Below are 23,072 nucleotides of genomic sequence, written 5' to 3'. Positions count from 1 at the left end.
GAGGCACTCGATCATTCAGTCTCTATATATATTGACTCAACCACTCTACGAAGGAATACATTACGTATTTGGGTCATTATAATCGAGGCCCTGGAGAAAACACATGCCCAGTCACTGCAGTTTCAGTATTGCATATTTGCTGGCAGCTTCCACTGCCAATTAGATCAGCACTGCAGTAATTTAAGCACGAGAGCATGACAGAGTGGCTCTGCTGAGCGTTTGAAAGCAGAGCGCTCGGTAAGCTCGCTGCGAACGCCTAATGCACTCTTGACATTATCTGGGAGCCGCTGCCTCTTTACTGAGATAAAGTTAATTGGGCCGCACCGAAAGTATTTGAAGGCTCGTGCACCGGAGGTTGGTATTGACACCCACTAGAACGAACAAAAAAAAAAAAAAATTAAGTGCCACAAACCCTCCTCCAGACCTGATCTCTCAAAGAAGCAATTGTCGAAGAGCGCTGACGCAAATGAGGAGGACGTGTCCGAGCACTGAGCAAGAACTTGCGAACGCGAGCCCATCATCGCCTTTCATCACGTCTCGAGGTGCTGAAAGAAAGTTGAAGGTTGACAGACAAAAAATGAGAAAGATCACTTCGACTCAAGCATGACATTTCGTCTTTTATTTAAGATTTAGTTTTTATTTTCCTCCAGGCCTTTAGAGAGGTACAATTTCCTTCAGCTCTTCATTTTTCTTACATTTTAGCACTGTGAAAAACCCAAGTTAAACAGTACTGGCTTCGTCGTTGTCGTCGAAATTTAATTTATTAATTCCTCTTGAATACTGTTGAATACCGAACTCTCAGCAGGAACCTACACAGCTGATACAGGATTAAGACCGTTAAAAGAAAACTGAGATGGGGGCGAGTAGGAGTGATGAACAGTGTTAACCGTCCCGGACGAGCCCCCTGTGTATTGCCAAAACATCAGTTGCCCAGTAGTGCCGCTATCCCAGCTTTCCCTTTTGTGAAAAAAAAAAAAAACCACGTGCAAAGTAACCGCTACAGACACAAACGTTATGATCACATCCTCATGAATTTCCCTCCGCCAGAATCATTCGAAAAGCCCTTTAACCCTGATTAGTTTCTTCACGCACCCACCAAGTTTCACGCCACACATTCACACGTCACCGCACTCCAACTCTAGATCTAGTTCCTAAAACTCTGTACACCTCACACACCTTCAAGTTTCTTCAGGGAGCATAGTCAGAGCGTAAACACTGATTAGGCCACGTACGCCGAGGCAGCTATGAGAGACGCCACACGGTGGCGCCCCTTGTGCTACACGAGCCCTGCGCTTGAAAGGGGTCGGTGGTACCCAGCCCTCGATTCCTCTTAATTTCGCAACTTGCCGCCCTCTGATACAGAGGTTAACTGCGGTGTTGCGATCGAAAGCGGAAGACCCCCCCAACCAACCAGACAATTTGGCAGAAGGGTCAAAGGCAAAGGCCTGCATCCATCTACAGCTAAATGCCACATCGAGAACGGGCACCACGTTTTTGACCCCTAAAAATGCATCTCCCTTTTAACAAAAAAGGTAGAACAAAGTTAAAGGCCAAAGATCCTCGGTAAAAGTGCTTTTTGCTTCGCCATCATTATGCCTTTGATCAGTCAGAAAAATGGAAGCCAAGTACCCTTTTGATTAAACAAGAACTGAAGCCCTGTTTTGATTTTGGACATCTACTTGATTGCTTAGCTGCATGGCTTTAAGGACTCTCACAGGAAGTAGCTCCTCTGTTGTGCAGATGGATGAACAGGTGCTGTTCTTTTTGGTTTAGCTTTGAAGGCAGACTCTTGTTTCTAAATCAAGACACTTTTCATTTGATGCTTTCCATTTGGTTCCAATGGAATTTCAGGAACGCACATCATTGATGATGCGTACTGGTATGTAGTGTTCCAAAAATTATGTAGTGACGTTAATATTACTAGGGAGCTTGTTTAGGCCTCATACCTGTTTTCTGCAAGAACTGGCTTATTTATATGACCGTTTGAATTGGGAAAGCTGGAACAGAGCAGTTGGGCAACAAAGAAAAAGAAAGACTAAACCAAGGGAAACACAAATCCGGGATAAAAATGAGCGCAAGATGAAGAGAGAAAACAATACATAATCTTGTTATTTTGTTAATAGCTTTGTACTGATTTGTCTGCTGTTCTTCGGATAAGGGGAATAGGATTTCACAGTTCCTAATGGCGGTCCATGCCGGCACTCTGTAGCAGATCTGTGGAGGCCTGCGCTGAGGCTCTGAAGGCGGTCTGGAAGCCTGGGGGAGGTGAGTGGAACTGGGTGGCGGGGTTGGCCGTGGCTGTGGTTGGATAAGGGGTCCAGCCGGCTCTGTGGGGGAACTGGGCTGCGAAGGGGCCACTGTGTGGGGGCTGAGGGGGCACTGTGGAGCCAGTAGGGACATCCATCTCTGTGAGTGCCTGCAAGGAATTGAGCCAGTGGGGAGGATTGTCATCCTGCAGAGAGTCCAGACTGTTGCCTGAGGATGCTGGGATACCTGAAAGTGATAGGGAAAAAATTATTAACTTTGATTTGATTTAAAATTTGAAATATTTAAAATATTCTACTTTAAAATTCATGTGCCAGGTTCTTATTTATTTTATTTTTTATAAATGGTGGATCTATATGGTTTTACAATTTTTCTAATTCAATTTTAATTAGAAAATTTCCTTGGAGTGTGCACATCTAAATATTTATAAATGATGATTAAACAATATATATGTTTTTAGGGAGACATAATGCATAACATTTTACAATATGGACTAACCTTCCCATGTTATTTATAAAAAGATCAAATTATCGAATTTTTTGGAGACTTAAGCTTGACAGTTAAATCACAACTATAATTTTCAGTGTGATTTTAACAATTTACATTAACAAAACTGCTTCCCTGCTTATTTTAAGATTTTTTTCTTTCAATGAAGATTTTTCCCCCTTCATTATGAAATATGGACACCCTGACATTTTTATGTTCAGCATTGGAGAAAAAAAAAATTATGTCAGAAATTAAAGACGTGATTATCATAGAAGTGTATCAAGTCATTATAGGTATGAACCACATAAAAGGAGCATCAAGTGATTCAAACAGTTTCAAAGTTATGAAAAAATAATTAGTATATATCTATTGACAGATGGAATTAAATCACTTTAAACATAACCGCATACTGTACAAACTAAGCAACAGTTTGCTTTTTTTCCAACAAATCCAATCATCATGTAGGCGACATTGAGGACATTGCTAAATAATTTGCAATAATGGGATTAATTACATAAGGAAACAGGGCATTTTTGGGTGCTTTTGCACCACTTAAAACATGCTGGCCTGCTGTGAACTATTAATTCCAAACCCCCTGTGGATGATGGATGCTGCAGGCAGCCGCTGAGAGCACCCAGACAATATCCGTGACATCCAAACAGATTGCAACTTCAACCTTAGGGAGCAACAGATAAGACATTGCTATTTCCCTTCAACCCGGGGGAGAAAAATGGCTAAACTTTGCTTGAAGTATTGATTACAAAAATAGCTGCACAATTCAGTTTTTGTCTATCAAACAGTGGATAAGAATGTAGCTATAACAATAAGATACAGAAGAATGCTGTAAATGTTCACTGCATATTTAACCACTTTGTATACTGATTGTTGGCACTGTGCACTGTGATTCTAGTGCACATGGATGCTTTAGACTGTCTGAAAGTGCAGGAGACCAAATTGATCTGAAACGTGTGCCCTCTTCTATGGCCCTTAAAATGGCTTTACATCGCTGACATTTTTAGTGAAAAGGTTACAGAATAAATGTTTAAAAGGCCTAAATGCATTATTCATTTTAGTTCCCAAAGGCACAATTTGAACGGGCTTGGTTTTTCCCGAGGTCAGGTAAATTTGTTTCACAAATGTGTTTTGTGATTTTAAGCCCATCAGAACCGAACATGTTATTCTATTTTATTCTCACAAAACCAAAAACATTGAGAACATTTTTCAATATTAAAATCACGTTAATATTAACATTTAATAATATATACTTAATAATAAATAATGAAATATTAAATGCTCAATGCTTAAAGGGATAGAGCCGTTGACGCGTCAACGTGGCAAGGTTTAATTTGAATGTGTCTGTGCATATTTTTTTCTCTCTCAAAGATTCTGTGCCCATTGACTGGCATTATATGACAAAGACTGCAATGGTTTGAGTTAAAAATCTTTGTGTTCTACTGAAGAAACAAAGTCACCTACATCTTGGATGCCCTGGGGGTAAGCAGATAAACATTGAATTTTCATTTTTGGGTGAACTATCCCTTTAATATTTTTGTATTTTTATGTACATAATATAGATAATTTTTTAGCCCTATCTTATTAGGTAGTTTTAAAAAAATTAAATGTCAGGTACAATGCAATTATTATGTTTATGCTGTGTTGCAAAAAACTTTTACAGTTATCGGGGTGGGATACAGTTAATATTAGGAATACGTTTGCTGGTTTGGTTAGGTTTAAGGGGTTGAGGTAGGGTTGACAGTGTAATTGTAGAGATGTAACTACAGACATTAGTTGCATACGGAACTACATGAATGTATTTTTTATATTATTACAATGTAAAAACATGTGCATAATAAGTACATCATATCCATTGATTAATTTACATGTAAGGACATAGTAGTAAAGACACTTAATATAAAGTGGGTCCAACGAGAAAAAGGGAAGGAATTATTCACAATTAATTTTAAATATTTTTAACAAGGTAATTCAGGCTGTACCTGTGATGATGGCAGGGTCCATCCAGCTGGCTGTGCCGTCCCAGCTAAGGCTGTGTGAGATGCCGCCTGTGTGGTTCACGCTGGATGAGGAGGAGGAGGATGAAGACGAAGATGAGGAGGAGCTGGGCAGTCCACCAAAGTTGATGTTGATGTTGGGTAAAAGTGCTCTGAGCCCATCCTGCCACTCCTTGACATTTAGACTTTCTACTGAGGTGCTGTTTTCTGTTTGGGAAGGTGATGGTGGGGTATCCAAATGCCCATGTGCACAAATACACCGCAAAAGACGATGGAGATGGAGAAAGAGAGAGAGAGAGAGAAAAAAAGCAATTATCAGTTTCAACATTTTACTTGCACAACATAAAAAAACTACCAATTTCGAGGGTTAATTTGGTATGATTCATTTTATAATTGTGACAAAACCAAACAAACATTCAAAAGCAGTTGAACAAAGTGCGACAGAAAACTGGGACAGCTTTAAGTCTGATGCCGTCTTAAAAATGCAACGCTTTATGGTGAAAATGACGCAATGTGACGCAATCAAATCAAGGAATTAATTTGACTTATTATTTGGCATATAATGGCTGAAGATCGATTGATAGCCCTAACAAAAACACAATTTAATTTAATTCCCTAAAAACTGAATTTTTATTCAGGATATCACATCAAGAAACAGCATTAATCAAAGCCGGACTGTGGATTAATAGCAGCTACAGTAATGATGAGTTATACTTGATTCAGCAAAAACAACAGGTGATCTTTGGCTCCCTTCTGAGTCTACTTGCCCTTACTAATGGAGGAACAATCATTATAAAGCTTTTTACAGTCCCGTTATTATTCAATTAGTTTCTCATTTATTTTTTTCTCTGTGTCACACTGGAGGAGAGATGTGCGGCTTCAATAACACAGAGCTTCTTTCGGCTGGACTCAGGCCAAAATAAACCTTTTCTTCTCTAATCAGGCCAGTATTCTCCTAAGGTTTGCTTCTGCCCACAGGGAGGGAGAAACCAGGCAGCAAAGATGATGAAGGAGGGAATGGAGAGAAAGAGTGAGAGAGGGATGGACAAACAAACAAGGAAGAATTGCAAAGACAGGGGTATGGAGTGAACGAGATAACAACCCTGGCAGGAAAAAAAAAAACAAGTCTTTAGCCTCTGAGCTTGACTTAAGACTCAGCAAACTTTTCTAGGCACCTTCCTCCAACATCAGCTTCCTCAAAGCCTGGACAATAAATCGTATAAGAAGGTGAAAATAGAAAAATAAAAAAATTAAATATCAAATCAATATTAAAGGCATCATATGATGCTTTTTTAAAGATCATTATTTTGTATATTTGGTGTAACAGAATGTGTTGACATGCTTTAATGTTCAAAAAACACATTATTTTTCCAAATACTGTACATTATTGTAGGTCCTCTATGCCCCGCCTCTCTCAGACGCTTCTTTTTCTGCAAAGTCCCTCCTTCCGACAAGTGCAGTCTGCTCTGATTGGCCAACTGGCACAGTGCATTGTGATTGGCCGAACACCACAAGCACTCGTCGGAAATGTAACGCCCCTTTCCATAATTGCGAGCTTCATCTTTCAAAATAAAAGTAAAGAGTTAATGTCCGTAGTTTTACCATCAGTTCAAACCCGAGAGGAACAGAGTTGCGTGACAGACACCGTGATAGTGCTCGTATGTATTTGCACACGGTAATTCAGGCTGTACCTGTGATGATGGCAGGGTCCATCCAGCTGGCTGTGCCGTCCCAGCTAAGGCTGTGTGAGATGCCGCCTGTGTGGTTCACGCTGGATGAGGAGGAGGAGGATGAAGACGAAGATGAGGAGGAGCTGGGCAGTCCACCAAAGTTGATGTTGATGTTGGGTAAAAGTGCTCTGAGCCCATCCTGCCACTCCTTGACATTTAGACTTTCTACTGAGGTGCTGTTTTCTGTTTGGGAAGGTGATGGTGGGGTATCCAAATGCCCATGTGCACAAATACACCGCAAAAGACGATGGAGATGGAGAAAGAGAGAGAGAGAGAGAAAAAAAGCAATTATCAGTTTCAACATTTTACTTGCACAACATAAAAAAACTACCAATTTCGAGGGTTAATTTGGTATGATTCATTTTATAATTGTGACAAAACCAAACAAACATTCAAAAGCAGTTGAACAAAGTGCGACAGAAAACTGGGACAGCTTTAAGTCTGATGCCGTCTTAAAAATGCAACGCTTTATGGTGAAAATGACGCAATGTGACGCAATCAAATCAAGGAATTAATTTGACTTATTATTTGGCATATAATGGCTGAAGATCGATTGATAGCCCTAACAAAAACACAATTTAATTTAATTCCCTAAAAACTGAATTTTTATTCAGGATATCACATCAAGAAACAGCATTAATCAAAGCCGGACTGTGGATTAATAGCAGCTACAGTAATGATGAGTTATACTTGATTCAGCAAAAACAACAGGTGATCTTTGGCTCCCTTCTGAGTCTACTTGCCCTTACTAATGGAGGAACAATCATTATAAAGCTTTTTACAGTCCCGTTATTATTCAATTAGTTTCTCATTTATTTTTTTCTCTGTGTCACACTGGAGGAGAGATGTGCGGCTTCAATAACACAGAGCTTCTTTCGGCTGGACTCAGGCCAAAATAAACCTTTTCTTCTCTAATCAGGCCAGTATTCTCCTAAGGTTTGCTTCTGCCCACAGGGAGGGAGAAACCAGGCAGCAAAGATGATGAAGGAGGAATGGAGAGAAAGAGTGAGAGAGGGATGGACAAACAAACAAGGAAGAATTGCAAAGACAGGGGTATGGAGTGACGAGATAACAACCCTGGCAGGAAAAAAACAAGTCTTTAGCCTCTGAGCTTGACTTAAGACTCAGCAAACTTTTCTAGGCACCTTCCTCCAACATCAGCTTCCTCAAAGCCTGGACAATAAATCGTATAAGAAGGTGAAAATAGAAAAATAAAAAAATTAAATATCAAATCAATATTAAAGGCATCATATGATGCTTTTTTAAAGATCATTATTTTGTATATTTGGTGTAACAGAATGTGTTGACATGCTTTAATGTTCAAAAAACACATTATTTTTCCAAATACTGTACATTATTGTAGGTCCTCTATGCCCCGCCTCTCTCAGACGCTTCTTTTTCTGCAAAGTCCCTCCTTCCGACAAGTGCAGTCTGCTCTGATTGGCCAACTGGCACAGTGCATTGTGATTGGCCGAACACCACAAGCACTCGTCGGAAATGTAACGCCCCTTTCCATAATTGCGAGCTTCATCTTTCAAAATAAAAGTAAAGAGTTAATGTCCGTAGTTTTACCATCAGTTCAAACCCGAGAGGGGAACAGAGTTGCGTGACAGACACCGTGATAGTGCTCGTATGTATTTGCACACGCGATTAAGACAGCTGACTCCACTGTGATGTGACCCTGTCTCTCTCTCTCACACACACGACGCGCAAAACTCCGCATTTAAACAGTCAATAGCAAATACTTTAATAACAAAACATACATACAGTCGCTGATTCAGAAGCTTCAGATTGTCATAGCAAAATCAGAATTACCTCCTCTCCTAGGTTCATGAAACTGTCTTCAATAAAATGCGTTGTGATAACATCTGGGTTGTGCTGTTCTGTTGTAAGCAATCTTAATGATTCCAAAATGCATCTACTTTCAGAAGGCCAAATAAAGTGCTTTTGCTTTCACATAGAAGCACACAGCTGCGTTAATACTACTGCGGTTACTGAAACCACGCCTTCTTTCTTTGCGTGAACATTTGGGTGGCATTACGCAAATATTTCCACATCGTGATGTAGACATGTGGGGGCATGTTTGAATGAGCCGTTTTAGGGGGGGCGTGGCAGAGTCTTAACTTTGATAAAATTTCATTTTTATATAATCTCTGATTATGACCTCATTAGAATAAAGCAGAGACGTTGGGAAGTTGGATTTATTTTCACAAATCTATAAATTGTCCTTTTCATCTATTAAAAACATTGATTCAACAATGTTTGCATCACCCAAATTTCCTTGCAAGGCATTACACAGTTGGCAACACAAATGTTTTAACCATTACAGTTAGGTAACGATTACAAATATGCATTTCATTTCCAGTGATGGGCAGTAGCGTCGCGGTAGCGTCACTGTTTTCTGAATCAAATAGCTTTTCAGTAGCGAAGCTCTTTTTTTGATCAAGCAGCGCGGTAGCGTCAACAAAAGCTAACGTTACATTTTCCAAAGAAATCAGAATCAGAAATATAACGGCTACAGATCACTGATCCTGGATCAGTAAGTGCCGCCACAGACATTAAAGCTCGTAACGCCATTGGCTCCTCAAACTGTCAGTCAAACCTCATTATTCCTCCGCCTCTTTCGTCAATGACGTGCGGTGCACATTTTGGAGCATCTCAGCTTGTTTGCAGTCTGAAGGTAAATAAAGAACTGTTGATTGAATAAGTACAGCGGTTTCTTTACTCAAAAACACTATTTATAAAGGCTAATGCTTTTTGTTTGTTTGTTTTTGTTCTTGAGGAGCGGAGAAGAGTTTCTCTAGCATTTGTTGTCAAGTCACAGCCAAATAGCTTGTGCGGCGCTGAATCTTTCATAATATGATAGAATAAAAAACCGAACGCCCACATAAATCACATAAATGACAGAAAACTGGGGAAAACGGGACACGAGTCAGGGGAAAACAACATTCGCTGGTCAAAAGCTTCAGATTTGAACCTGATTTTGGTGAAATGTTTATATTAATATCTAATGACACACACAACCAGTGGCGGTTTTAGGCATAGACATAATATACGTAGACGCCTCATAGACTGACGCTGCCTATTGAGCTGACGTACAGCGCGGCCGCCATCTTGGATGGGTCTCCAATGCGCCCCTGCATTAATTTCTACTGAGGAATGTGTATCCCCAACTACAATAATCATAACTCCCGAATTTTTACCGGATTTTCACACGGTTTGGTTTGTTACAAACTGCAGAGATTTAGTTTTTTAGATTTAGACGCTGTCACACATTAAAAATACGTGCTTTCATGCTAAAAGACTTTGTATTATGCTCTTTAACAAAGAAATATGGTAGGCTATGGCATATTGATAAATGAATGAATTTTATATTTTAATAAAGAAACAAGTTTGATTGTTCATTTGAATTTATTTCTCTCTCTCTCTCTGTCTCTCACGCACACACTCAAACACACACACGCGTGAAAAGAACTTAAAATAATAGTGGAAACAACTTAAAATACGCCATAATGTTTGCTCATAAAGATAAGAGTAATACATCATTCGAACTGTAAAGGGTCTACTTTTATTTGTGTGCATTCACAATATAAAAAACATTGTGATAACATCTGGGTTGTGCTGTTCTGTTGTAAGCAATCTTAATGATTCCAAAATGCATCTACTTTCAGAAGGCCAAATAAAGTGCTTTTGCTTTCACATAGAAGCACACAGCTGCGTTAATACTACTGCGGTTACTGAAACCACGCCTTCTTTCTTTGCGTGAACATTTGGGTGGCATTACGCAAATATTTCCACATCGTGATGTAGAGATGTGGGGGCATGTTTGAATGAGCCGTTTTAGGGGGGGCGTGGCAGAGTCCTAACTTTGATAAAATTTCATTTTTATATAATCTCTGATTATGACCTCATTAGAATAAAGCAGAGACGTTGGGAAGTTGGATTTATTTTCACAAATCTATAAATTGTCCTTTTCATCTATTAAAAACATTGATTCAACAATGTTTGCATCACCCAAATTTCCTTGCAAGGCATTACACAGTTGGCAACACAAATGTTTTAACCATTACAGTTAGGTAACGATTACAAATATGCATTTCATTTCCAGTGATGGGCAGTAGCATCGCGGTAGCGTCACTGTTTTCTGAATCAAATAGCTTTTCAATAGCGAAGCTCTTTTTTTGATCAAGCAGCGCGGTAGCGTCAACAAAAGCTAACGTTACATTTTCCAAAGAAAGCATTCTGAAACTCAAGTTCAAATCAGAAATATAACGGCTACAGATCACTGATCCTGGATCAGTAAGTGCCGCCACAGACATTAAAGCTCGTAACGCCATTGGCTCCTCAAACTGTCAGTCAAACCTCATTATTCCTCCCGCCTCTTTCGTCAATGACGTGCGGTGCACATTTTGGAGCATCTCAGCTTGTTTGCAGTCTGAAGGTAAATAAAGAACTGTTGATTGAATAAGTACAGCGGTTTCTTTACTCAAAAAACACTATTTATAAAGGCTAATGCTTTTTGTTTGTTTGTTTTTTGTTCTTGAGGAGCGGAGAAGAGTTTCTCTAGCATTTGTTGTCAAGTCACAGCCAAATAGCTTGTGCGAAGCGCTGAATCTTTCATAATATGATAGAATAAAAAAAAAACCGAACGCCCACATAAATCACATAAATGACAGAAAACTGGGGAAAACGGGACACGAGTCAGGGGGGAAAAAACAACATTCGCTGGTCAAAAGCTTCGTATTTGAACCTGATTTTGGTGAAATGTTTATATTAATATCTAATGACACACACAACCAGTGGCGGTTTTAGGCATGGGCGAACCGGGCAGTCGCCCGGGGCGGCATTTTTTCATGACACGTGAGGGGCGGCACAAGCACTTGAAAAAAATAATTAAAAAAATCATCTGCGCCGCTAAGCGGTTTTCTATTATCTATCATATAACTGTATGGGGAACTGGCGAATTGGCGCCCCTGCTTGCTGAGAAGGTACCGTGCACAGAAGCTGTGAGAAGTGGAAAGGGGAAGGGGGCGTGGCCGCACGGGACAGTTCACCTCTCCCAAATGGAGCGGACAAGGAGGGCTTGTCCGCTCCATTAGTGGGACAAGTGGGCTAAAGTCAGTCACACCTTGACTTTCTTCCAAATAACGCACATTTCATTCATAATATTAAAACACAGGCCTATAATTTGCACGTTTTTGTTTTTTCTGAATTGTGTGAAATGGCTAATAAAAATAGGTAACAAAACGATTATGTGGAGGTGAATTGGTTTAGTCTTGACTTCTGGTCGTGAGTGACAGTGTTGGGGGATGGGAAATCTGTTGATTGTCGAGTGCCAAATAAACACCGAGTGTTTATTATGTATATAGAGTATATTTATTTAAGTTCTGATAACTTATACTGTTTTGTGCAGAATTGTGTTTTTCAAATGTTCTGTTGAAGGATTTGTGCAATTGAGAAATATAAGCTTGTCTTACACATATATTGTTATAGTAAAACATGGCTGTTAGTGCAAAATCTTTTGCAAAAACCTACACTTTTTTTTCCTCGGAAGGGGGTCTTGCCCGGAGAGTAATTCAATGTAGAACCGCCACTGCATGCAACAATGCAAATAAACATAACCTATCTGTAGGCCTAAACATCTATATGGTAACACTATACAAAATGATTTCATTAAAATACATTTGTTACAGTATTTATTAATCTTTGTTAATGTTAGTTAATGAAAATACAGTCGTTCATTGGTAGTTCACAGTGCATTAACAAATGTTAACAAACAACTTTTGATTTTAATAATGCGTTAGTAAATGTTGAAATTAACATTAAGATAAATGCTGCAGAAGTATTGTTCATTCTTAGTTCATGTTAACTACACTAGTTAACTAATGTTAACTACTGAACCTTATTGTGAAGTGTTACCATTTATATAAATGTATCTTTATACAATAAAGCCACACTACCAACTACCAATAGGAGGTTTCCGGCCGACAGCAAACATTTATTTTGCCTATGTCACAATTTGAGGTCAATCCGGCCCTGTATTTGATACTGATTATGTTGCCAAATTGGTTTGGAACAGCTGTTGAATAAACAATTAAACTGAACATGCCTGTCTATCTGCTTGACTGACAGTTTTATTGATCACTGAGAGAGCATTGACTTGGTATGAAGTTGGTTCAATAGAATTTTTATTTTTTTTATTTTTAAATAGCTTGGATGTAGTAAACTACTTTTGCCATGTTGCTGTATCTTAGCTTGCTACATTTCCCAGGGCTGTAGCTTTAGTGTAGTTAAGCTTCATTTAAAGAAGAGTAACTGTTAGCTTAGCTTACTACATTTTCCAAGTAGCTTGCCCAACACTGTTTATTTCACCGTATTGGAGTATTCATTAAAAATGTATTGAAATTAAAATTAAATAGAACACTTAAATTAAATTACACTTAGATAATTTTTTATTTAAATTTCCCTGTTTCTTTAGTTAAGCATTTTCAATTAAATTACATTTCTTGCAATAAACATTTTGAATAAACATGGTACTTTTCTATTTGAATATTGTAATAAATACAGTCTAATTGCGTGAAATAATTTGTGAGAATTAAAAAAAAAAAATTAACTCACAAAATTAATTTCAGACGACTTCAGAGCAAACACGTATATCAGAAAAAAAACAAAAAACAGACAAAGTATATAAAAATAAAAAAAAGTTATGAAATTTTGGTAACACTTAAAGCCTTTATGTATAATGCATTATAAAAGTAGTTTTAATGCATTAATTATGCCTTGTAACGCACCTTATGAATAAACATTCAGTACATTATAACACTTATCAATTCATTGTTACAATATGCATTTTAAATTCGGTTATAATTATTTACTATAAGATATAATGTATTACAATACTCATGAATAATTAGAATGCATTATACATATTAATAACTGACCTATTAATGCATTACACAAAAGCTTTAAGTTAAGTTTCTGAATTTTTAGCAGCATTACAGTCCAACTCTATCCCACACTGTAACTGTACTAACAAATGCAAGTGTAATACCACCAGCAATATGGGAGTCTACTGGGACAGCCTGCTGTTAAAAGGTCTTCAGACAATAAAGGTGCATCCGGCCAAGACACCAGACGCACTGATACTGTCAAAACAGGTCATGCTTGTAATTTAATTATTTGGCAACATGGGAATTTAAAGAGCAGACGGAGCTCCCCTCTGACACCTTTTGACAGGAGTTTCTCCTGAGCGTGGGCAAGGGTCAAAACTATGGATGCTGCAAAGTCAGCGATGTGTTTATTACTCCATTAGTCAGTTAAAACCAGACATAATGGATCTCAACTAAAGTTTGGCTGGTTAGCAGGGGCCAGGTAGCCCCTGTTGGGAGATGTACCAAATACATCATCTTGATGCAAAAAGCATGTTTCTCCATTGATGAGTACACATGCATATTCTGCATGGAGAATATTCTACCATATTTCATTATTTTACAGTAGATGTTTTCCCAGTGACCGTTTCTCTTTCTCAGCCACCAAAATAAGGGCGATCAGGCCTCAAACACAGAGGAAGTGACACGTTCACTTGGGAAACGCTGAATTGGTTCTGCAGTCGATACCATCAAACCTGTGCAGATAAACAAGTCAAGTGTGAGAACGAGCCAATATGAGAATCTAGACACTCTATATCAACACTTGAGGGGGACTGGGCTTTAATGAAACACCTCTGAAGAAGGGGATAAGATGAATGAGGTGTTGAATAACGTGAATGAGGTGTTCTTTTTAAACCTCTACACAGTTCTTACTTCTGATTAGAAAGTGCTCATCTAGCCAAGTGTGGCAGGCATTAACACAATCACCCATGTTCGCATTAGCATACGCAGATAAACAAGTGTCGTCATGTTTTATTTATGCGGATGGGACAAAAGCTAAACTCAAAATCACATCAGCAGAGTGAAGAAACAAAATTTGTCTTGCAGGGCTGTAGAGGGTGTAAAGTAGGTCTTTTTGCATCATTCAGCTTTCTGTTCTGTGACGAACAATATATCAGTTAGACTGGGGCGTTAATAAAATATTAAACGAACAAGTAACCACTGCAATGTATACATCACATTAAAGCTATTTTTGTATATTATAGTAATTCAATTCAGATTCTTTTATATACACACCACTGTTCAAAAGTTTGGGGTCAGTAAGTTTTTATTTGGGGGGGGTTAATTTATTCAACCTTAAGGATGCAACAAATTAATCAAATATGACTGTAAAGACATTTATAAAATGTTGAAAAAAAAAAAAAAAAGAATACTCAATTTCTATTTATCCTGGAGTGTACCATGCTTTCAACAAAAATATTAAGCAACTTTATTAAATTTATTAATATTAACTGTTTTCAACACTGATGAGAAGAAATCTTTCCTAAACCGCAAATTAGCATATTAGAATGATTTCTAATAATTACATTTTTAAAGGTACTGTAGGACTTTGTCTCTCCTAAAGCATAAAAATACCATATGTTTGCAGATATTTAAGAAACATGCTAAATTAACATGTTTATCTGAAAAACAACGCTACAGTCAGTTATTCTCCTTTGAAAATGTGCATTCCGGCACGGAATGTCTGTGTTTGTTATGGTTTGTGAAACCCGCCCACTGACAGTTTACCCAATTGTATTTCGGCACCGCGGGTTGCCAGTTGGTGGAAAACACAGCGTATTTAATTGTATTCATCGTCATGTGCGCTCGTTCCTGTTGGTGTCGTTAATCTGGCAACCTGCGTGTGTGTCAAGTCTGAGTAGGAGGGGCCGGGTGAAAAAAACGGTCTTCAATATTTTGAATTTGGACTGCAATACCTAGTTCAACCACTCGGTGTCAATCCTACATACAGCACCTTTAAATATATTTCAAGCAGATTTTTTAAATTCATTATTAAATTAATTTTAAATTGTAATAAACTTAATATATTTATATTCTTGATATACATTTTATTAAAACATTTTTACTGTATTTTTGCTCAAATAAATAAATATTTGGTCAAATGTGTTATCACAAAAATCAGGCCATGCTGACATCAAGTACAAACCGAATTGTAGAAATGCTGGGACGTTTTTTAAAATTTGAATAAAATGAAAACTAAAAGAATTTCAAATCACATGAGCCAATATTTTATTCACAATAGAACATAGATAAATGTTTAAACTGAGAAATTTTACAATTTTATGCACAAAATGAACTCATTTCAAATTTGATGCCTGCTACAGGTCTCAAAATAGTTGGGACGGGGGCATGTTTACCATGGTGTAGCATCTCCTCTTCTTTTCAAAACAGTTTGAAGAAGTCTGGGCATCGAGGTTATGAGTTTCTGGAGTTTTGGTTTTGGAATTTGGTCCCATTCTCGCCTGATATAGGTTTCCAGCTGATGAAGAGTTTGTGGTCGTCTTTGACGTATTTTTTATTTAATGATGCACCAAATGTTCTCTATAGTTGAAAGATCTGGGACTGCAGGCAGGCTAATTCAGCACCCGGACTCTTCTACTACGAAGCCATGCTGTTGTAATAGCTGCAGTATGTGGTTTTGCATTGTCCTGCTGAAATACACAAAGCCTTCCCTGAAATAGACGTCGTCTGGAGAGGAGCATATGTTGTTCTAAAACCTTTATCTCGCTTTCAGCATTCATAGTGGTTATGTCGGGGAAGTCATGGCCTAATGGTTAGAGTTGGACTCATAACCGAGTTCGAATCTCAGGTCTGGCAGGAATTGTAGGTCGGGGGAGTGAATGTACAGCGCTCTCTCCACCCGCAATACCACAACTGTGGTGCCTTTGAGCAAGGCACCGAACCCCCAACTGCTCCGGGTGTGTGTTCACGGTATGCGTCTTCACTACTGTATGTGTGCACTTTGGATGGGTTAAAAGCAGAGCACAAATTCCGAGTATGGGTAACCATACTTGGCCACATGTCACGTCACTTTCACTTAGTGCCTTCCAAATCTTGCAAGCTGCCCATACAGTATGCACTTACGCACCCCCATACCATCAGAGATGCTGGCTTTTGAACTGAACGCTGATAACACGCTGTAAGGTCTCCCTCCTCTTTAGCCCGGAGGACACGGCGTCCGTGATTTCCAACAAGAATGTCAATTGTGGACTCGTCTGACCATAGAACACATTTCCACTTTGAAACAGTCTGTTTTAAATGAGCCTTGGCCCACAGGACACGACGGCGCTTCTGGACCATATTCAAATATGGCTTCCTTTTTGCATGACAGAGCTTTAATTGGCATCTGCAGATGGCACGGAGGATTGTGTTTACCGACAGTGGTTTCTGGAAGTATTCCTGGGCCCATTTAGTAATGTCAATGACAGAATCATGCCAATGAGTGATGCAGTGTCGTCTGAGGGCCCGGTGACCACGGGCATCCAACAAAGGTCTTCGGCCTTGTCCCTTACACACAGAGATTTCTCCAGTTTCTCTGAATCTTTTGATGATGTTATGCACTGTAGATTATGACATTTGCAAAGCCTTTGCAATATGACGTTGAGGAACATTGTTTTTAAAAGTATTCCACAATCTTTTTACACACTCTTTCACAGATTGGAGAGCCTCTGCCCATCTTTGCCATTCTAAGACATCCCTTTTAGAGCTAATCATGTTACAGACCTGAAGTCATTTAACTTAATTAGTTACTAAATGTTCTACCAGCTGAATCTTTTCAAAATGTCTTGCTTTTTCAGCCCTTTGTTGCCCCCGTGCCAACTTTTTTGAGACCTGTAGCAGGCATCAAATTTGAAATGAGCTAATTTAGTGGATAAGAGTAAAATTTCTCCATTTAAACATTTATGTTCTCTATGTTCTATTGTGAATAAAATATTGGCTCATGTGATTTGAAAGTCTTTTAGTTTTTATTTTATTCAAATTAAGAAAAAAACATCCCAACATTTCCTGAATTCAGGTTGTAGAATCGACTGATAATCAAGTTAACTTGGATGATTAAAATATTACATATAGCCTACGTATGTTTTCAGTTATTTTTGCATTAATTTATAGCAATTAAAAATTAGTGAATCAGTAACTGAGTGAATTACTGTACACTGTGATTTGTTTAACAAAATCAGGATTTAAAAAAAAAAATTATATATATATATATATATATATATATATATATATATATATATATATATATATATATATATATATATATATATAAAATTATTACTATTATTATTATTATTATTATTATTATATAAAAAGCTAACGAGCAAAAAAAAAAAAAATTAAAAAAAACTCAATTACATCTAATTCTACATTTTCAATACAGCAGAAATTGATCTCTCACTCAAACAACAAAATAACAAGTTATGAGACTGCATGTGTTGGCCCCTCCAGCCTATTTTGGTATTTTGGACTCTTCTTCGTAAATAATGCAATGTTCCCCTCCCAGGTCCTGGGCAGCTGCATCCTCTGGAGGACACCATTGCATACAGGGAAGACCATTTTCTCTCAATGAGACCCATGGATTTAAGAAACAAACAAAATACACTGCATAGCACAACAGAGCCAGAAATGGAGCCAGTAGTATTAAAAAAAATAAGTCATGCCAGTTATTCATTGTTTCTACGAGTAATGAAACCCTCAGGTCACTTCCAATTTCCCTTCCCTTATTTTTGCACCATCTGAAATACAAGTTAATCTAATCTTAAAAAGTAGGAGGCACGCTGAGAAACAAACAGCCTGTTAGAAAATGCTACACTTCCACAGCAGTGTCAGCAGATTAGATTGTTTCACATAAAAAGCCCTAAAGCTAGACCGCAAGGAAACACTTTCTATTTAAATGAACTAAATTTCTGAAAGATCAATTCAGGACGTGTTTGGGGAGCAACTAACTGACGCTACATCTAGACTTAAATGCATTTTTTCAGTTGCATGACAGCAGCTCAGCTGCTTTTAAAATTTCTGAATACATTTTCAGTACCAACTTTTATTTGTCTACGTTGTCATGGTATCGAACCAAACTGGGGCTGTTTTATGATATTTGATATCTGGATTTTTTTTTCAGCTTGGCTCCTCACTGACAGGTTCAGGTAAGGGCTTAAGTGAAATGTCAAACTGTAGCCTCTTCCCCCCGTCTGAGTACTTTCTCTTCAGATGGATAATACCAGTGAATTTGATATTTTCTTGAGTTACAGGCTGTTCTCACATCCAGAGCACAAAGATGAATCTTTGTAAACATTAATCTTTAAGTTTAGGTCAGGAAAACCATCTGTCTTTTCAAGTCAAACTGAATTAATTAGGCTAGACTGATTTTAAATAAAAGCGTTTATTGCCCGAGGTGGACACCCGCACTCAGAGGTCTACCACATAAATCACAGAAACACAAAATGCTAAAAGGTAAGAAAAAAAAAGTGGGCTGGCCCATCATGCATTACGCAAAATTGCAGTTCTGTCACGAAGACGTCCTCAGGGGATGATGATTATATTCTGTACAATTTGTATCAGCACTAAATGTGACAGCGATCTCACTGCTATACTTCAAATCATGAGGTTTCATTCCATGAGAGAGCCCTCGGCAATCACCAGAATCTTCTATGACAGAGCTCTGATGATGTACATTTCTGCATGCTATCAAAACAGCACCACACTGCCCTCCTGTGACCGAGTTTGCAATGACAGCTACCCATAATGCAAACACATATACTGTAAATTACATGTAATGCAACTTTAGAAGTCCATTTAAAAATATTTTTTATTTAGTTTTTATTAAATATAGAACAATATTAAACAAGTAATATAAAGTAATATATATATATTTTTTAATTAATGTTTAAATTTTAGATGTCCATTTAATAAATTTATTCCTAATGTTCATATATCTATCTCGCTCTCTATCTATCTCGCTCTCTATCTATCTCGCTCTCTATCTATCTCGCTCTCTATCTATCTCGCTCTCTATCCATCTCGCTCTCTATCTATCTCGCTCTCTATCTATCTCGCTCTCTATCTATCTATGGGTAGTTGACCATATCAATGTGTCCTATGGTGTGACGGAAAAATGTAAAAAAAAAAAAAAGATTCTAACATTGAAGACAAACCTCTCTCATGCCATTTGTAACCAAGATTGAAGATACATTTTTCTCATTTTTCTAAGTTGTTTTTTTTCTACATCTTTGCTGTCACATCATAGGACACAGTCCAATTTTTATTTGTCAACTACCCATATACACACACAGATAGACAGATAGATAGATAGATGTGTCTATCTATCATCTATCTGTCTGTCTGTCTATCTATCTAAAACAAAATTTATTGATATACACACACACACACACACACAGATCCCCAGCACCGGTTTGCACTTACCTGTCATATGAATACCCCCGAGCACCGTACTGTGGTGATGTTGCTGTTGTGGCACCAAGTTCAAGTCCAAAAAGCTGCTGTGCTGTGCAGCAGAAGAAAGGACTCTGGTGTGATTCAAGTGAGGGAGGTTATTGCGCATGGGCATGCCCATCCAACTGTGGCGAGAGGTCTGCGTCTGGCCGGGAAAGCTGAAGGAGTTGTAGACAGTGCGGTGTGGGAGCTGGGAGAAGCCCCGTGAGGGCAAGCTGGAGTTTGGGGCGAAGTGTGAGGATGTGGGGGGCTGAAGTGGGCCTTTCATGGAAGGGGCGTTGTGGAGCGGGCCGAGTAAAGGCCCGTGAGGGAAGATTGGCGCTGATATTGTGCCGGTCATGGGTAAGGAGGCTTTGTCTTGAACTGAGAGCTCTTTCTCTATAAGGTCAGCCAGTGCCTTACTGGTGACGTCAAATGGGTCAAAGCCGAGGTCGTCATCCTGTTGCTTGGCCGAAGAACCAAAACCGAAGGCCGCTTGCCAGTCTGTAGAGGACGACACTGGTATGGTATCTGTCAGAATGAAGAAGGAGAATTGTACATTTTTATGTGTAATGTGGTGCAAATAATATTTGGCCCTTGAGATGTCTAAATGGGTCCAGGTACCTGACGTGAAAAGGCTCTGTGGTTCTGGGGCAGTGGGCCAATCGGAGTTGCTGTGAAGGGAACTGGAAAAGCCGGACACGCCGCTGGGGATGGGATTGGGGTGTCGGAAGTTGCTGTTGTCTGAAAAGAGCGATTGTGACTCGGCTGCTGCTCCTTCGAAAGGCGACCGTACTGTCAGCCCTGCTACACAGATAGGCACCACTAGAGATGGCTTGGACAGGCCAGGAGGCGGTGATGGAGAGTCATGGCCGGAAATCTGGAGGATTTAGTAAGAGAGAGGAAGAAAAAAAAAAAAAAAAAAAAATAAAATAAAATCAGGATGCGTGTTTTTAACTTGGGTTAAAACATTACCTGCTCTATTTAAAGAAAAGTGGTTTTAGATAAGTGTACAGTTTTCCATTCAGAAAGGTAAATAATGATCAGCAGTGTGATCCTGAACTTACTAGTTGTGATGTTTCTCCGTTACTTATACCAATGGAATCTGAAGGTTTGTTATTTGGGCTGCAGGAAAATAATGCAAACTTGAATTAGTTACATTCATACAGTACATGAATTACTGTGTTACACAAATTAAACTGTATTAAGCTCATTTTAAAAGATGAAAAGTTTTTCATTAAAAAAAAAAATGTCTGACAGCATTAAGCAAATTTTTGGGAGAAAATGTCCTTAATTATCACAAAGAAAACAAGTGTAATTTCACAAGTAAATGTACTGTAATGCATTTTGTCCTTCTAGAGTATTCAGAGTTTATTTTACCATCCAACAATACCTTGAACCCTCGGTGCCCTTAAGTGCTTGAGAAAAGATTATTAAGTTTTTCCAAATAATTTGGCAAAGAAAAAAAGGCTGACAGAATATGGCACTAGGCAGAAGTTCACAGGCTGGCTACCTGACAGAGTCACAGTTTGATGTGAAGGGAGGCAGGCCAGTGATGGAGCCAAGGCCGAGCTCTGTGTCCAGACCGTCTGGAGTCATGTTTTCAGAGTCGGAGCCACCATCTAGGGGTGGGGTCTTATGGTGTTCTGGAAGCCCATTGGGCATCTTTCCTGTGGTTTGTAACGAAGGCCAAGCTTCTTTGTTGTTACTGTTGGAACTGGGGAATATGATATGAAACTTTAAATATGATAGAAACATTAAATGTAAAGGAGGTAGACACCAACAAAACATTAATTTTTCCATATTCATTATTAATATTTTAATGCTTAATGAAAGTATAAATGAACAAATTATAATGAATTCATTTTAATTATAACTTCACTACTCATAATTATAGTTTTCTGCATAACTCTGAACAATAAAGTCATCAAAAATATGAAATAACTTCCATATTTCCACGTGTTATTACTAAATGAAAGAATAAATAAATAGGTTTTTAATTGGAGCTGGTGTGAAAGGTATGATTCAGTACAAACCTCTGTGATGTGCCTGATTTGCCCTTTGTCTTCTCCCCTGTTGAGCTCTGCAGGAAGTTAGGGTTTGTTTTGTAGAGCTCCTGTAAGAGTTTCTGTTCATATTCCTGATGTTTCCCTGCCTGCAATGTCAAATGGTATGAGCTCAGACGCAAGTCTGTCAATGTCAATAAAGAAGTTAAAAAGCAGGAAGCAGCAACATTACCTGCATTTCTTCTTTCGTGAAACTAGCAGCTTCGTCTCCCAGCTCGTGAAGATACATACAGTCTGGTTTGGGGCACTGCATGCTTTTTAGAAAATAACTGCAGTATTTTGTTGTACCTAAAGAAGCCTGCATGAAAAATGGCATATTTAGATATAATGCACACTGGAAGTAACTAATTCTTCATAATATTAGACTATTTTTTTTCTGAGTTTTCATTACCTTAAGTGTTCTGCCGTCTACTACAACATTGTTAACACATTGTATAGCTCTGAGGGCATCTTCTGATCGAATGTAAGTGACGTAGGCACTGGCACTAGGACCCTGGGGACAAATATCAAAGCATATTAGATGACTAACTCAGATGTCATCTAATGCACAAATGGCAGGCCCTGTAAAAATGTTTATTATGCAAAATATTTGCTTGTTTAAATCGTTTGAGCAGACACTAAGCTAGCTGGGAAGAAAACAAAGCTCACCTGTGAGCCAGCATAAGAAGTGCTGTTATTGATGACCACCTTATGGATCTTCCCAAACTTCCCGAAGTACTCCGGCCTTTTTAAGACCTGCAATCAGACATCAATAATATATTTAAAAAGACCTGATTGCTGTTTGCAGATCATCAACAGCACATGCAAATGCAGTTTGTTTAGTTAAGTCACACAGGGAGAGAGCACACCTTATTACCATGATTCATCGGAAGGATATGACTCAATCACATTTTATTATATGAGAAAGGCATAGGAAATCTAGGTTAGGAACTAAATGCATCTCATCAGCACTGTGGCAAATATTATTTAACAATTTAAACTCCAGTTTTACACCACCAAAGACCGTTTCTACTTATAAAACCTTACATGAGTAAACCATTTTACACAAGTCTTTTGAGGATGAAATAAAAAACCAGGATATGCGTGAATGACGTACTGTATTGAGAACCGATGACCTAAACACTATCAACAGGAAGTCCACAATGTTCAGCCAAATCA

At 38.5% G+C, this 23,072-nt stretch overlaps 1 protein-coding gene across 1 annotated transcript in view; it reads right to left on the bottom strand.

Annotated features, from left to right (window-relative positions):
* Positions 1–597: 597 nt before the first annotated feature.
* Positions 598–23,072, bottom strand: part of cnot4b (CCR4-NOT transcription complex, subunit 4b) — a 33,416-nt gene continuing 10,941 nt past the window's right edge. The window contains exons 4-14 of the mRNA XM_058774253.1: positions 22,563–22,649; positions 22,306–22,407; positions 22,087–22,212; positions 21,885–22,003; positions 21,362–21,565; positions 20,916–20,973; positions 20,473–20,728; positions 19,840–20,379; positions 6,488–6,673; positions 4,746–4,811; positions 598–2,493 (exon numbers count right to left, since the gene is read on the bottom strand). Of these exons, the coding sequence (XP_058630236.1) occupies positions 2,180–2,493; positions 4,746–4,811; positions 6,488–6,673; positions 19,840–20,379; positions 20,473–20,728; positions 20,916–20,973; positions 21,362–21,565; positions 21,885–22,003; positions 22,087–22,212; positions 22,306–22,407; positions 22,563–22,649 (2,058 nt within the window). The 3' untranslated portion in view covers positions 598–2,179. The remainder of the gene's footprint in view (positions 2,494–4,745; positions 4,812–6,487; positions 6,674–19,839; positions 20,380–20,472; positions 20,729–20,915; positions 20,974–21,361; positions 21,566–21,884; positions 22,004–22,086; positions 22,213–22,305; positions 22,408–22,562; positions 22,650–23,072) is intronic.

This window comes from Onychostoma macrolepis, chromosome 04 (assembly GCF_012432095.1).
Source record: "Onychostoma macrolepis isolate SWU-2019 chromosome 04, ASM1243209v1, whole genome shotgun sequence".
Taxonomy (NCBI): Eukaryota; Metazoa; Chordata; class Actinopteri; order Cypriniformes; family Cyprinidae; genus Onychostoma; species Onychostoma macrolepis.
The sequence above is the reverse complement of the archived record's forward strand: the minus strand, read 5'-3'. Positions and strand labels throughout refer to the sequence as shown.